Source organism: Heterocephalus glaber, unplaced genomic scaffold (genome assembly GCF_053883595.1).
Source record: "Heterocephalus glaber isolate CG9 unplaced genomic scaffold, H.glaber_assembly_v1.0 deba00001452, whole genome shotgun sequence".
Taxonomy (NCBI): Eukaryota; Metazoa; Chordata; class Mammalia; order Rodentia; family Bathyergidae; genus Heterocephalus; species Heterocephalus glaber.
Window position 1 is genome coordinate 2,011,044 of NW_028258302.1, and position 12,696 is coordinate 2,023,739.

Sequence of the window (12,696 nt, forward strand, 5' to 3'; positions counted from 1 at the left end):
CCCAAGATAATTCTTCCTTGTAAATTCATGGTTAAAAGTAATTTGCAAGAATGAAAGTAAAAAGGATCTCCTGCTGATACCTTCAGTTATATATTATAACATTTTAAGCCAGCACAACACTTCAGCTACCATAAGACATTAACTTTACTCTTCAGCTTTCCCCCCTTCTCTGTAATTCCAGCATTTCAACTAAAACACATACACACACCCTGCCCTGATGTTCTCCAAGACCTATTTCAGGTGTTTACTGCTTTGTGAAGTCTTTACTCATCTTTTCAATTGTGTTTTTGTAGAATTCTTAAAATAGACTTTTTCCACACTTTATGGAATATTTATCTTCTCTACTGGATTAATCTCTCCTTAAGGGCAGAAAAAAAATAATTTTTATCGCCACTGTTAGTTTTTTTCACAGCTTATAATGGATACCAGAAAGTGTTTGCAGGGTAAATCAGGGAAAAGAAAGTAGGGTAAGAAGAAGGAAACTGAATAAACATTTAGTCAAGTAAGTTTGATCTATGCTTGTTCCTGGTAAAGGGATAAAATTTATGAGCCTCAAAAATAAGAACTTCAGATTGGGCTTAAGTTAGGATTATGTGAGCCAGTGCAGTATATCAGCATTGGGGCTTAGTTAGGCAGCTTTATTAGAGCCAGCAGAGGGAATTTAGTAAGCCAATTATCAGGCTATATAAAATGAAAGGATAACTTAGGCCAGAATAATTTTTGGTTTTACACAACAAAAGTTTAAGAAATTAAATTGTAATATTGATGCCATAGTCTTCAGGTAATACATCTAGACACTTTTAAGACGGAGATGGTGATGTGCTCAGTACCTGGTGGTTTGAAAGAGAGAGAGTACATCTGAATGTCTGTTCTCTTGCTGCTGACTTTTAAAACAAACTTAGCATTTGGATTTTGTGTGGAAATGTGGAATACAAAACATTTAGCCTATTGCAAGAATTTGAAGGAATGGGAGAAAAATCCACGTTGTTAACCCATAGCATTATCAAGCAACTTGGATGTATAGATTGAAGGCCTAGGTAATTGTACTCTTCTTCTGAAGTTCCTGGAACTTGAATTATTTTTGGAAGTTGGAATTGGTAGTTCGGTTGACAGCTACATTCCTTTTGGGTATTAAGCCTGTATTTAGTCCTTTATACTTATTTCAGAGTCCTTAGAGCAATCTTCATTTATTTCTGAGAGTCCTCCCCTCCTTTTTTGGTATGGGGGATCCAACTCAGGACCTTGGACTTGTGAGGCAGGCAGCGACACTAAATCCCCGGCATTCCCCTCCTTTTTTGATACTATGGTCAGTTTTATAGAAGTCTATAGAAATACAGGATTCAAGTTACAGAAGTGAGTATGTGTTCTTGAATATACATTTTGGACATATACTTGATATATTCCTTTTCAGTGCTTACCTTTTAATCTTCACTTTAAGTTTAAAATGTAAAACTTTCAGAAAATTAACTCTGTGGCATAGTTCCACAAAATATACATACAATACCAGAAAATTTCAGTCAGTAGTAATGATATTTATTTTGGTGCAAGGTGTGTTGTTGGTTGTTACTGTAGGAGAGGAACCCAAAGGAAGAGATCAGCTGTGAGCAAAGTATTTATTATTAGTGAGAAAGATAATATTTAACAAATATTCTGAAAAATAGTGTTCTTAAAAAAACTAATTTCCTACCCTGATAAAATTAGTGTGTCTGTTTTTCACCTAGAGATAGGGGGGAGACATTGTGCAGTATTTTTTATTAGGACAGAGTTTACATTTTAAGGAACTGTTGGATTTTATCTGACTTCCCCCTCATTTGTATGATCATAAATCCATGCACTCTAATCTGTTGTAGTATTCCTTCTTTTCTTAATTCTTGAATATATCAGTGTCTCTCTTCCTCTCTCTAATTTCATTCATCATCTCCCCCCAATCATAAATGATCCTGAAGACCTTTTAAAAACTGAATAAAATTTCAGTATTTTTCAAAATATCGAATAAAATGGTCAGATGATGTACTCTATTAGAAGGCTTGTGTTTGTCTTCTGGCTTTACAACTTAGTAGTTCTCTTTTGACAATTATTAGATTTTGAGCTTCAGTATCCTTAGGTAAAGTTAAAGGATAAAAATTGTAACAGCTTAATAATGGTTATATTGAGTTTATATATCAGGTGCTTTTTAATGAATATTAACTGAGGATTTTTCAAGTAGCTCATCGATGAAGCTGATGGACATGGATGTCCATAAGCAAGTTGTCTCAGAGTATTAAGTGCCAAAGCCAGGATTAAAACTCAGGTAGTTTGCCTTTCAGAGTCTGTGCTATTTACAACTGTACTATTGTTACTAGTATTTGCTATGCTGAAAACCACAGCAGTTAATCAAATTCCTTTTATAGATGCATGTCCTGTAGAGAATTCCCTGAATATAATATAAACAGATACAGTCAAGTAACAAAAATGTTGTTATAAATGACAGAGCAAGTACCAAATAATTGTTACACCAAGTGATAAAACTAAAGTGACTCAAAATAGATTATGCTGCCTGGGTACACCTCTAGGAAGAGATATGAGACTTCAGATTTTGTTGTAGAAGTGTAATGATTTTTTACATAAAAAAAGAAAATGATAGAGGATATTCCATGTGGAGAAAGCAGCATGCATGATTGACTTGTAAGTAAGAAGTACAGACAAGCATAATTAAGAATGCTTGTAACTATAATGAAAACCTAAGGCTAGGGTACAGATACTTAGGAGTAGAAAGATTTAGGTAGAAAGCATAAAAATGTACAGGATGAAGGACATTGGTTTGCTTTGATGGAATGTAGTATTGAGAAATGAATCAAAATAGTTTTAAAAAGATATTACTCTTCACAAAATACTCATTCCAAAAAGATACAGTGAGTAGATGGAGTTGTGATGGTAATAGCCTGAAATATGCTAGATGAATGAGAGTTCTCTTAAAAATTAGCATGGTCTCAGGTTTCCATATGTATACATATGTATACATATAATTATGTATAATGTTGTATCATTTTAATCTGGCAGATCTTTGTTCTGTAGATTTCATATTCCAGCCATTATGTTAGGATGTCATGGTCGTCCATCCTGTTGGCTTGCCTGGGCCACACTGAGTAAAGAGGAATTATATTGGACCACAGATAGAATAATGATATACAAAACCTCTTTTACATTTTAATATTTTAAGAAGGCACATAAAAAAGGTGGGCTATGGGTTGGACATGCCTAGTAGGGCATATCAAGAAGAATGAAACATGATAACATACATTAATTTTTGCAGAAGAGTATTAGTGGGTATTAGAAGAAAATGTATAAAATACTGTATATAGAGAAAGGAGAGATACTTTTTTTTTTGGAGACGGTCTTGCTGTGTAGTTCAGGCTGGCCTCGAACTCATGGCAGTCCTCTTATATCAGCCTCCCAAGTGCTGGGATTACAGGCATGTGCCACCATACCTGCAACAAGAGATTACTTCTTAATGGGGCTGAAAGGCATCCTGGGTTATGTGACTTGGCTTTCAGGTAGAAAGAGGTAGGGTAGAGAGGACAGCATTCATTAAGTGCCTATTTAGTAAACGTTAAGTGCCTGCTACATGCAGACACATTCTAGTTTTGGGGAAATAGCAGTGAATTAAACAGACATTCTCTGCTCTCATAAAGTTTATATTCTGATTGAAGAGCAAGGCTGAGGAAGGGTGAAGCATGAATAAAAACAAGGTAAGAGATCATGATATGAACTCATTATTCTAAACATACTGACCTTTGAACAAAAATACAAAAATCATTCTCAATTATCCAGCTTTCCTGAATACAGAGATAGAAGACATTACTTTTTCCTAAAGTGAAGAGCTAAGTTGTATTAAATGTTCAAAAGTGATTCTAATAAGTTTAATCCAGATAATAACTGAAGAAATAGAGAAGAAATGGAGAAAGAAAACAGGTCAGTCTTCTAGGCAGGATATGTGCATCTGGATGTATATCTGAGATTATTGTCGTATTATTTGTGACTCAGTTTCTCAGCTGAGTCAGATAGTGGGGATTCAGTTAAAGAAAAGGTGTAAGTGAGCAAAGAAAGGCATGCACTCTGCATTAGTACTTTTAGCTATGAATTGAATAAATATTTCAGTGTGTAAACACATTGAAGTGTACATTATATCAGAGACACTACATGTTACCTCCAATATGTGTATGTAAATAGAATTTCCTGGGGATTTTAAAAAAGGAAGAAATCCTATTCAGTTAAAAATGTGAATAAGAAAAGTTTTATGAGGCCTCATTTTGATGAAGGGGATTTTGTTTTTTTTTATAACATTACAAAAAGTATAGTTTATATACAAGTAACTACATATTTAAAGTCTACAAGCTGAGGAATTTTAACATTTGTATAACTGAAGTTATCAGTAGTGCCAAATGAACATTTTTATACTCCCAAAAAGTTCTTAGGCTACCACTAATTTGGGGAAAATAAACATCTTAATAATATTTATTGCAGTTCATGAAAATGATAGCCCCATTCATTAGGTCTTGTTTAATTTTCCTTAGGAATGATTTTTAGTTTTTGTTGTAGAGGACTTACATGTTTCCAGTTAGATTCAGTTCTTTTCTTTTTGAGACAGGGTCTCATGTAACCCAGGCTGGCCTTGAACTCAATAGAGATCCTTCCTCAGCCTCCCAAGTGCTGGAATTATAGGTGTGCATCATCATGCCTGGCAGATTTAATCCTTAAGATTTTGATTTTTGACATTATTATAGATTGATTTAAAATATGTTTTCTAATTGCTTGCCCCAGCATATAAAAGTTTAACTTTTTGTATATTAATATTATATCCTGTGATCTTTTTAGTTGTAATAGTTGTTTGAAGATGCCTATAGCCTAGAACAGCGATGGTGAACCTTTTAAAGCTTTCAATGATACAAACAGCCCGCTGCAGTGCACATGCCATACGTTTGCAGCCACTGATCTAGATAATAATTATGTCATCTAAAATTAAAGATAGGTTTCTTATTCCTTTCCTTTCCAGTCTTTCTCCTCTCCTCTAGCTATACTGTATATTTGAAGTTGTGCTAGTAGGTCACACTCAGCTGAGTCTTGCTCTTTTAGTCTTCTCTACATTGCTTTTTCATTGGAGCATTTACATTAACATTTAATGTAATTGATATGATGGATTATAGGTTTACATTATGTTTTCTGTTTGACTTATCTTTTAGTTCACGTCTTCCCCTCTTGCCTTCTTTCAGGTTATTTGGATATATTTTAATATTCTGTTTAATCTGTTAGCTTTTTAGCTATACCTTTATTTATATCTAAGGATTTTTTTTTTTTTTTTGGTACTGGGGATCAAACTCGGGTCCTTGCGCTTATGCAGCAGGCGGCAAAACCACTGAGCTAAATCCCTGGCCCTTTTTTTTTTTCTTTTTGAGACAGGGTCTCACTATATAATCTAGGCTGGCCTTGAACTTGTTGATGATACTCCTGCCTCAGCCTCTACACTGCTGGGATTACAGGCATAATTTTAATATACAGTGCATCCCTAATTATCTATTTATTTATACGTACTGGGGATTGAACTCGAGACCTTGTGCTTGTGAGGCAGGTGGAACCACTGAGCTAAATCTCTGGCCCACATCTCTAATATTTTGCCCTGTATTCAGTTAATATTCTGCCACTTCGTATGTGTAGAAACCCTCCAGTTATTTAGGTCCTCTTTGCATTTTCCCTCACTATTCCCCATAGTCATATTATGAAGTGCATTCTTATACATTATAACTTTTATCTTTAATGATACGTAATTTTCAACATTTAAAAAACAATTTTTGATGCTTACCTGGATATCTCCTGTTTCTGGTGCATTAATGCATTCCATAAGGTTCAGGTTTTTCCTCTGCTATATTTGCTTTTGGCCTAAACAATTTTTTTATAGTGCAATTCTTCTTATCAATAAATTCACTTTGGCTGGGTTTGGTGGCCCAGCCCATGCCTATAATCCCAGCACTGAGGAGGCTGAAGCAGGATTGCCACAAGTTTGAGATTAGCCTGGACTACAAAGCAAGACCTTGTCTCAAAAAATCAAATAGATGGATGCATGGATGTATGCGTGGATAGGAGGGGTGAATTCACTGTTTTCATTTCTCTGAAAATGTCCATATTTTGACTTTTTTCTTTTTTTAATGTTGATCTTTTTAAAAATGTTTCTTGAGAATATTTTCATTAGATACGCAGTTGGATTTACTTTTACTTTTACTTTCAGCACTTTTAAGCTATTCATTTGTCTTGTGACTTCCACCATTTCTGATGAGAAATCCAGTCATTGCCCAGTTGATATTTCCCCGTATGTGATACATTGTTTTTCTCTGGCTGGCTGTAGTCTTTTCAAGTCAGTTGTGTTGTGTCTCAGTGTAATTTGTCTTTGATTTGTTATTGTGGTTCATTTAACTTTCCAGATTTACAAATTTGTCTTCCATTAAATTTCTAAAATTTTTAGTCATTATTTCTTCCATTCATTTTCTATCCTTCTTCTCTTCCTTCTGGAAATCACAGATACTCATCAGACCTTTTGAGATTGTCCACAGCTTTCTGAGGTTCTGTTCTTTTCTCTTTCCCTGTCTTTTTTCATTCCTTCCTTTCTGGTTTTTTTTCCCCATCAGATCAGGTAATTTCTACTTAGTGATCTTTGAGTTTGCTGGTTCTCTCCTCTCTTTTTTATTCTAATTTTAAAATAAAGCCTATCCACTGATTTTTTTTTTACCCTTTCAATAATTGTAGTTTTCAGTTTAAATTTTTGACTTTGTTATCTCTTCACTAAGATGTCCTTCATTATATTTTCATTTGTGTTTATTTCATTGAGGATAATTATAACAGCTACTTTAAAATGTCTCATAATTCCAACATTTTTTGGCATGGGGATCTATAGATTACTTTTTCTCTTGAAAATAGGCTACATTTTCCTGTTACTTGGATGTGAGAGATTTTTTTGGTATGTAGACATTGTGAATATTATGTTTTATGTATTCTGCATTCTTTTAACATCTTCTGTATAATACTGTTATTTTTATTTTACCTGGAAGTTGACTGTCTTAGACTCAAACTATAAACTCATTCTCTCATCTTCTGTGGGTGGTGGCTTCAATTTGAACTGTATTTATTATGCCTCTGCTTTGATGCTAATCTGTTCATGTATATTTTAGGGGTCACCCTAAGACTTTTGTGGTATTTCATACACAGGATTGTGGAATCTTTTTTGACTTTCTCGCTGTATGGAATTCTCTTCTCTCTGATCTGCCTATTTTTAGCTGAACTCTTTCCCTTGTTCCTCTTGACAGAAAGACAACTTTAGGTGTTTACACCTCACAGCTACTGCCCAACCATGGGGCAAAGCTGTAGCAGAATAGGAAATTCATCCAGTTGCTGTTCTCTCCAAGTTTTGACTTCTTGCCACAATATGTCTGTTTACCCAGGTAGCTGTGCCACCACCACTGCTGCCAGTTTGTAGTTATTAATAGCAGAAGATTGGTTTGTAGCAGTATCACACTGCTTTACTCCAAGTGGAACTTGAATAAGGATTCCAAAAGGGACCATTCTCAGACTGACTGGTACTCTCCAGATTAAATTCATTGATACGGCATTTGTTCACAATTTAGATTTATGTTTGTAACAATAACAGTTATTTTGCCTAGACCCAGTAGCTTTTACTAATCAAAGTACTTGCCTATTAATAATATAGAGTCAGTGCACCTACAAATAACAATCTATACCATACTATTGAGAACATCTACGGATGTAAAGAGAGTGCCCTTTATTGACTGTATTGAAAAATGAAAGTATCCATGAGGAATTATTAAAATTTTTTTAAAATTTACTGTCTAATAGCTGAATCATAAATCTGACTGTAAGGGAATACAGTGCCTCATATTAAAGTTGTCTCCTTTCTCATTAATTACTATTGGGTATTCCTTTGTGTATTCTGGCATCAGCAGCAGATATATTCTAGTAGTTGTCATAGTATCTAGCATTTATTGTGTATTTCAGGTACACTGCTAAGTGTTTTACATGAATTTCTTGATTAACGGTCTTAAACCTCTAAAGAAAGTGATCCTCTTTTTATAGATGAGGAAACAAGCATAAAGTTTGAGTAATTTGCATGAAATCACCACACAGGTTTCCCTTTTTCATTCCAGTAGGGTAGAGCAAGAATTAACCAGAAGTCTGGGTTGAGATGACTTCAGTTGAGTTAGAGGAACATGGTATTTGCAGTTTTGTAAAATAATCCTCTCTGTTAACTCACATAACTTAAGTTGACTGGCATTAAAATCAAACCATGGACAGAATTGTTTTTATGGTTCTTCTAACTTCTCTTTCTGAACCCCTTTTCCATTTTTACCTGATTTTCAGTGCTCAGTACCAGAGTGCTAGATTCTAGCCTGTATGTTTGGCTTTATGCTTTTCCTTCATTTCAGTCATGTTTCCTGCTCCCTACCCTCAGGTTGTTTAGATTATCTGATGAAAGAAATTCATGCTAAGGAATTTAGAGATAAGAGATTGACCTCTGAAATGTGTCTCAATGAAATCATTCTTTTGCTCTTCTGTTTGCTTTTGTTTTTATTTCATGATGCCTGAGATTGAACCCCAGGGCCTTGTGCATGCTAGGCAAGTGTTCTATCACTAAGCATTACCCCAGCCCCAAGTGTTACCTTTTAAAAGTGTGTGTTCAGTTGGTGGCAAGTGTGGTACCAGTGTTTTTTCCAGAGAGGAATGTATGGGACTGACATCCTGCTCACTTTTACCTTCTCTGACTTCATCACTGAGGCCAACTCCTGGGGGCTCATGAAAGCAAGGGAGAGAGAAAAGGTATTCAAAATTACAAATGCAGAAAACCTTCAGTGTTTTTTAAATTAGTACATGTTTGTACTGTATAATCACATTCTTTGTGAGGAGTTGGTACATGTTACATTAACATATCTTAATTTTTTAAAATTCCCTTCCCCTTCCCTAACCTTCAGCATTCTTTTGACATGTGAGCTCTACAAGCGACACATATGAACTTGTATGCATATATTTAGAATATTGCTCACAGTATTCTCTTAAACACAAAGGAAGAATAAGAAAACAATAACTGAGAAGCTTAAACCAGAGGAATTTCTTTTTCTCTTAGGTAAAAGTTTGAGTTGATAGATTGGATCAGAAGGAGATAAACTCTGTTCAAGGTCATTTGGATTCTTACCATTCTTGTTTGTCCAGAGTATTAATACCTGAGTTTTATGGTTAAGTATAACTACCACTGTATCTGTGTACCAGCCCACAATAAGAGAGAAAGAGTTTTCAAGGCAAGTCCTTTCAGAGACATGTTGCAAAACTCGCAAACATAGGTGGGGATAATGGTACATACATATAATTCTAGCACCCTGTGAGACTGAGGCAAGGAGATCCCAAGTTTAAGCCCACCCTGGATAATTGAGTGACTTAGACCCTCTCTCAAATAATTTTTTAGAAGGGGTAGGGCTGGGGATGTAGTTTAGTGTGTAGGTCCTCAGTTCAATCTCCAGTACTGGGCAGGAAAAATGTTGCACACATTGTTCCTGCTCACATCTCGTTAGCCAACTTTAGTCATATAGCCACAGCTAACTGCAAATGAGTTTGGAAAAGAGAACTGTAGCTGTAAAGAATTATATAGGGTTCTGTTACTAAAAGGGAGAAGGGAAGAATAGATATTAGGTCTACTAGCTGTCACCCCTACAGAAGTTTGCTGACAATTTTTGCCAGCCTGTCCTGTACCATTTTAAAAGAGTTGTTAAAGAATAGCTGTACCAGTGAACCTTGTGATTTCAGATCAGTAGCATACTAAGATAAAGATGGTATTTCAGTAGCCTGTGTGTTTTCAGAAACAATGCACAAAACTGAATGTTAGAGAATTTGATGAAATCCCTTGAAACTGTGTTAAAATTGCTGGATATATGAGCTAATAATTATTTATTTTGTTCTTGTATTTTAGGCCTCAACTCCATATAGCATAGATTCAGATTCTTTGGGAATGGAGTGTATTATTTCGGGAAGTGCCTCTCCAACTCTGGCAATCAACACTGTGACTAACAAAGTAATTCCATTTTTTGAACATTTTTGCAGTATCCTTGAACCTATCCATTTTTGCAACACCTCTTGAACCACTGCTCTTGGTTACTAAAAAAATAGTAAAAGAATATACAAGTGGTAAGGAAAAATAATAAATCTTTGGCCAATTCAAAAGTAAGGAAGAAGGAAAATAACAAAGAGGAAGATGAGGGTAAAAGAAAGCAAATAGTATTTAAATCTACATTAGGACTTACATTAATGTAAGTACATAAAATACTCAGTTTAAAAGACAAAGATCAGATCGAAAAAACACTAGCTTGTAAGAGATCTTTTTTTTTTTTTTGTGGTACCGGGAATTAAACTTGGGGCCTTGCGCTTGCGCAGTAGCGGAGAAACCACTGAGCTAAATCCCTGGCCCTGTAAGAGATCTTAAATGAAAAAGAAGACACATTACTAAAAAAGGATGTTTAATTATGAGAAGTGATAGCAAAGTATAATGCTAAATTTATATATCTAATTTCATAGTCTCAAAAGATGACATGGTTGAAAAGAGAAATGAACAACTCCTGTATCACAGTGGTAGAATTAAACATTTCTGTAAACTCATGAAACAAGCAGGCCAACTTCAAGACAACAAACAAAAACTTCCCTAAAGATAAGAAAATTAGAACCACAAAAAGGAAATCTGACCCAGTTGACTTACATGTAGAATTGCATCTGATAGTTGCAGAATATACTTTTTTTTCTTTTTTTTGAGATACTGGTGATTGAACCCAGGATCTTGCACAGGCTAGGCAAACACTCTTAACTCTGAGCTTCATTCCCAGCCCCAAATTATACATTGAACAGTTACAAAATTAACCATACATTGATCTGTGTTTGACCCTAAAGGAAGTCTCAACAGATTTCAGAAGACTGACATTGTACAGTTTATTTTCCATTACACTGGAATTAAGGTAGAAGTATTAACAAAAGAATATCAGAAAATTCCTCCAAAATTTACAAGTTAAACATTATAGTTCTAAATCATAGATTAAAGAAACATGATAGAAAATAGAACATACCTTGATGAAAAATACAAATATGACGTATCAAGGCCTATGTGATCTACTTAAAGTCATAGCCTTAATTATATATACTGCTAGACTAAACAGGTTGAATAGTAACAATTTAAGCATCTAGAAAACAAGCAAAATAATTTTAAAGAAGAAAGAACTGAAAAATAAGTGGTCAGTGAACTAGAAAATACTTACAAAATAGCAGTAATCAACAAATGAGAAACTCAAGAACTTTTATAGGAATATGAAATAGGGCATGTACAAGGAAAAAACCACAGTGTTTGGTATCTAATTAAAATTTACCAGACATAATAAAAACATCTCATAATGTGGAGAAAATGAGCAGTCAAAACTGACCCAGAAGTTACATGGATGATAGAATTAGTGTAGTAAAGAACAACAGTTGTAACTATTTTATGGAGAAGCTAAAAAACACATTGAACATGTTGTGTGGATACATGGATGATATAAGAAACTCAGATCCTAGAGTCATTATTCACTGATATGGGTGTTTATATAGAAAACTCAAAAAATCATACTGGTAAAACTTTAGAGCTTTTTTAAGCTTCTTTATATAAAAATCTCTTCAGTGAGGTCTCTTGAAAGAAGATCAGTGTTAATCAGTTGTATTTTTGGTTATACTAACCACAGTCAGAAAATAAAGTTTAAAAGATAGCATTTGTGTTAGCATTTAAAAACATCAAATACTCAATCGGACATGGTGGCATGTGCGTGTAATCCCAGCACTCTAGCAGGCTGAGGCAGGAGGATCTCAGGAGCCTGGCCTGGGTGATATTTAGGAAGACCCTATCTCAAAAACAAACAAACAAACAACAAACTATATTAAAGATAAAGTCTGGAGAGAAGCTCAGCCAGTCCCAGCACCCGGAAGGAAGCTCCCCCGCTGCCATCCAGGCTCCTAGGGCAGAGAAGGTGAGCCGGTCCCAGCACCTGGAAGGAAGCTCCCGCCTCCATCCCGGGCTCCTAGGGCAGAGAAGCTGAGCCGGTCCCAGCACCCGGAAGGAAGCTCCCCTGTTGCCATCCCAAGCTCCTAGGGCACAGAAGGTGAGCTGTGTGGGCACCAGAAGCACCCCCCCCCCCGGAAATGAGAAGACACATAAACAAGCCTCAAAAACAGAGTTCCAGATCACCTACAGCAACCCCAAAGGGAAACGAGATGGAACAATATGATACTCAACCACCTGGACTCTCTGAACTGGCAACAAAAGAGGATCTGGGAAAAATGAAATCAGAAATAATTACTCAGATAACAGCAAACATTTTACTCATGGTGCAAGACATGATTAATAAATCTGGAGAGGACACAGATTAAAAAAATAGAGGATCTGAGGAACATGATGGAATCCCAACATAGGAAACAAATGGAATCCATAAAACAGATACAAACAGATTTCCAAGAGATTAAAAACTCCATCGAAAGTCTGCACAGCAGAATGAACCAGTGTGAGGATAGAATTTCACATATAGAAGATAAGATTGCAATTAGTGAGGAGGAAAAGAAAAATTGCTTTAAAATTGTAAGGGAACACGAGAAATCAATCCA

At 35.3% G+C, this 12,696-nt stretch overlaps 1 protein-coding gene across 6 annotated transcripts in view; it reads left to right on the forward strand.

The window, feature by feature from the left end:
• Positions 1 to 12,696, forward strand: part of Foxj3 (forkhead box J3) — a 117,817-nt gene that overhangs the window by 79,630 nt on the left and 25,491 nt on the right. For 5 of the 6 annotated variants that reach the window (XM_087215185.1, XM_013068168.3, XM_004871813.3 and 2 more), the window contains one exon: positions 9,998 to 10,099. The exons of the other annotated variant lie outside the window; for it this stretch is intronic. In XM_087215185.1, coding sequence (XP_087071311.1) covers positions 9,998 to 10,099 — 102 coding nt within the window. The remainder of the gene's footprint in view (positions 1 to 9,997; positions 10,100 to 12,696) is intronic. 6 annotated transcript variants of the gene reach the window in all.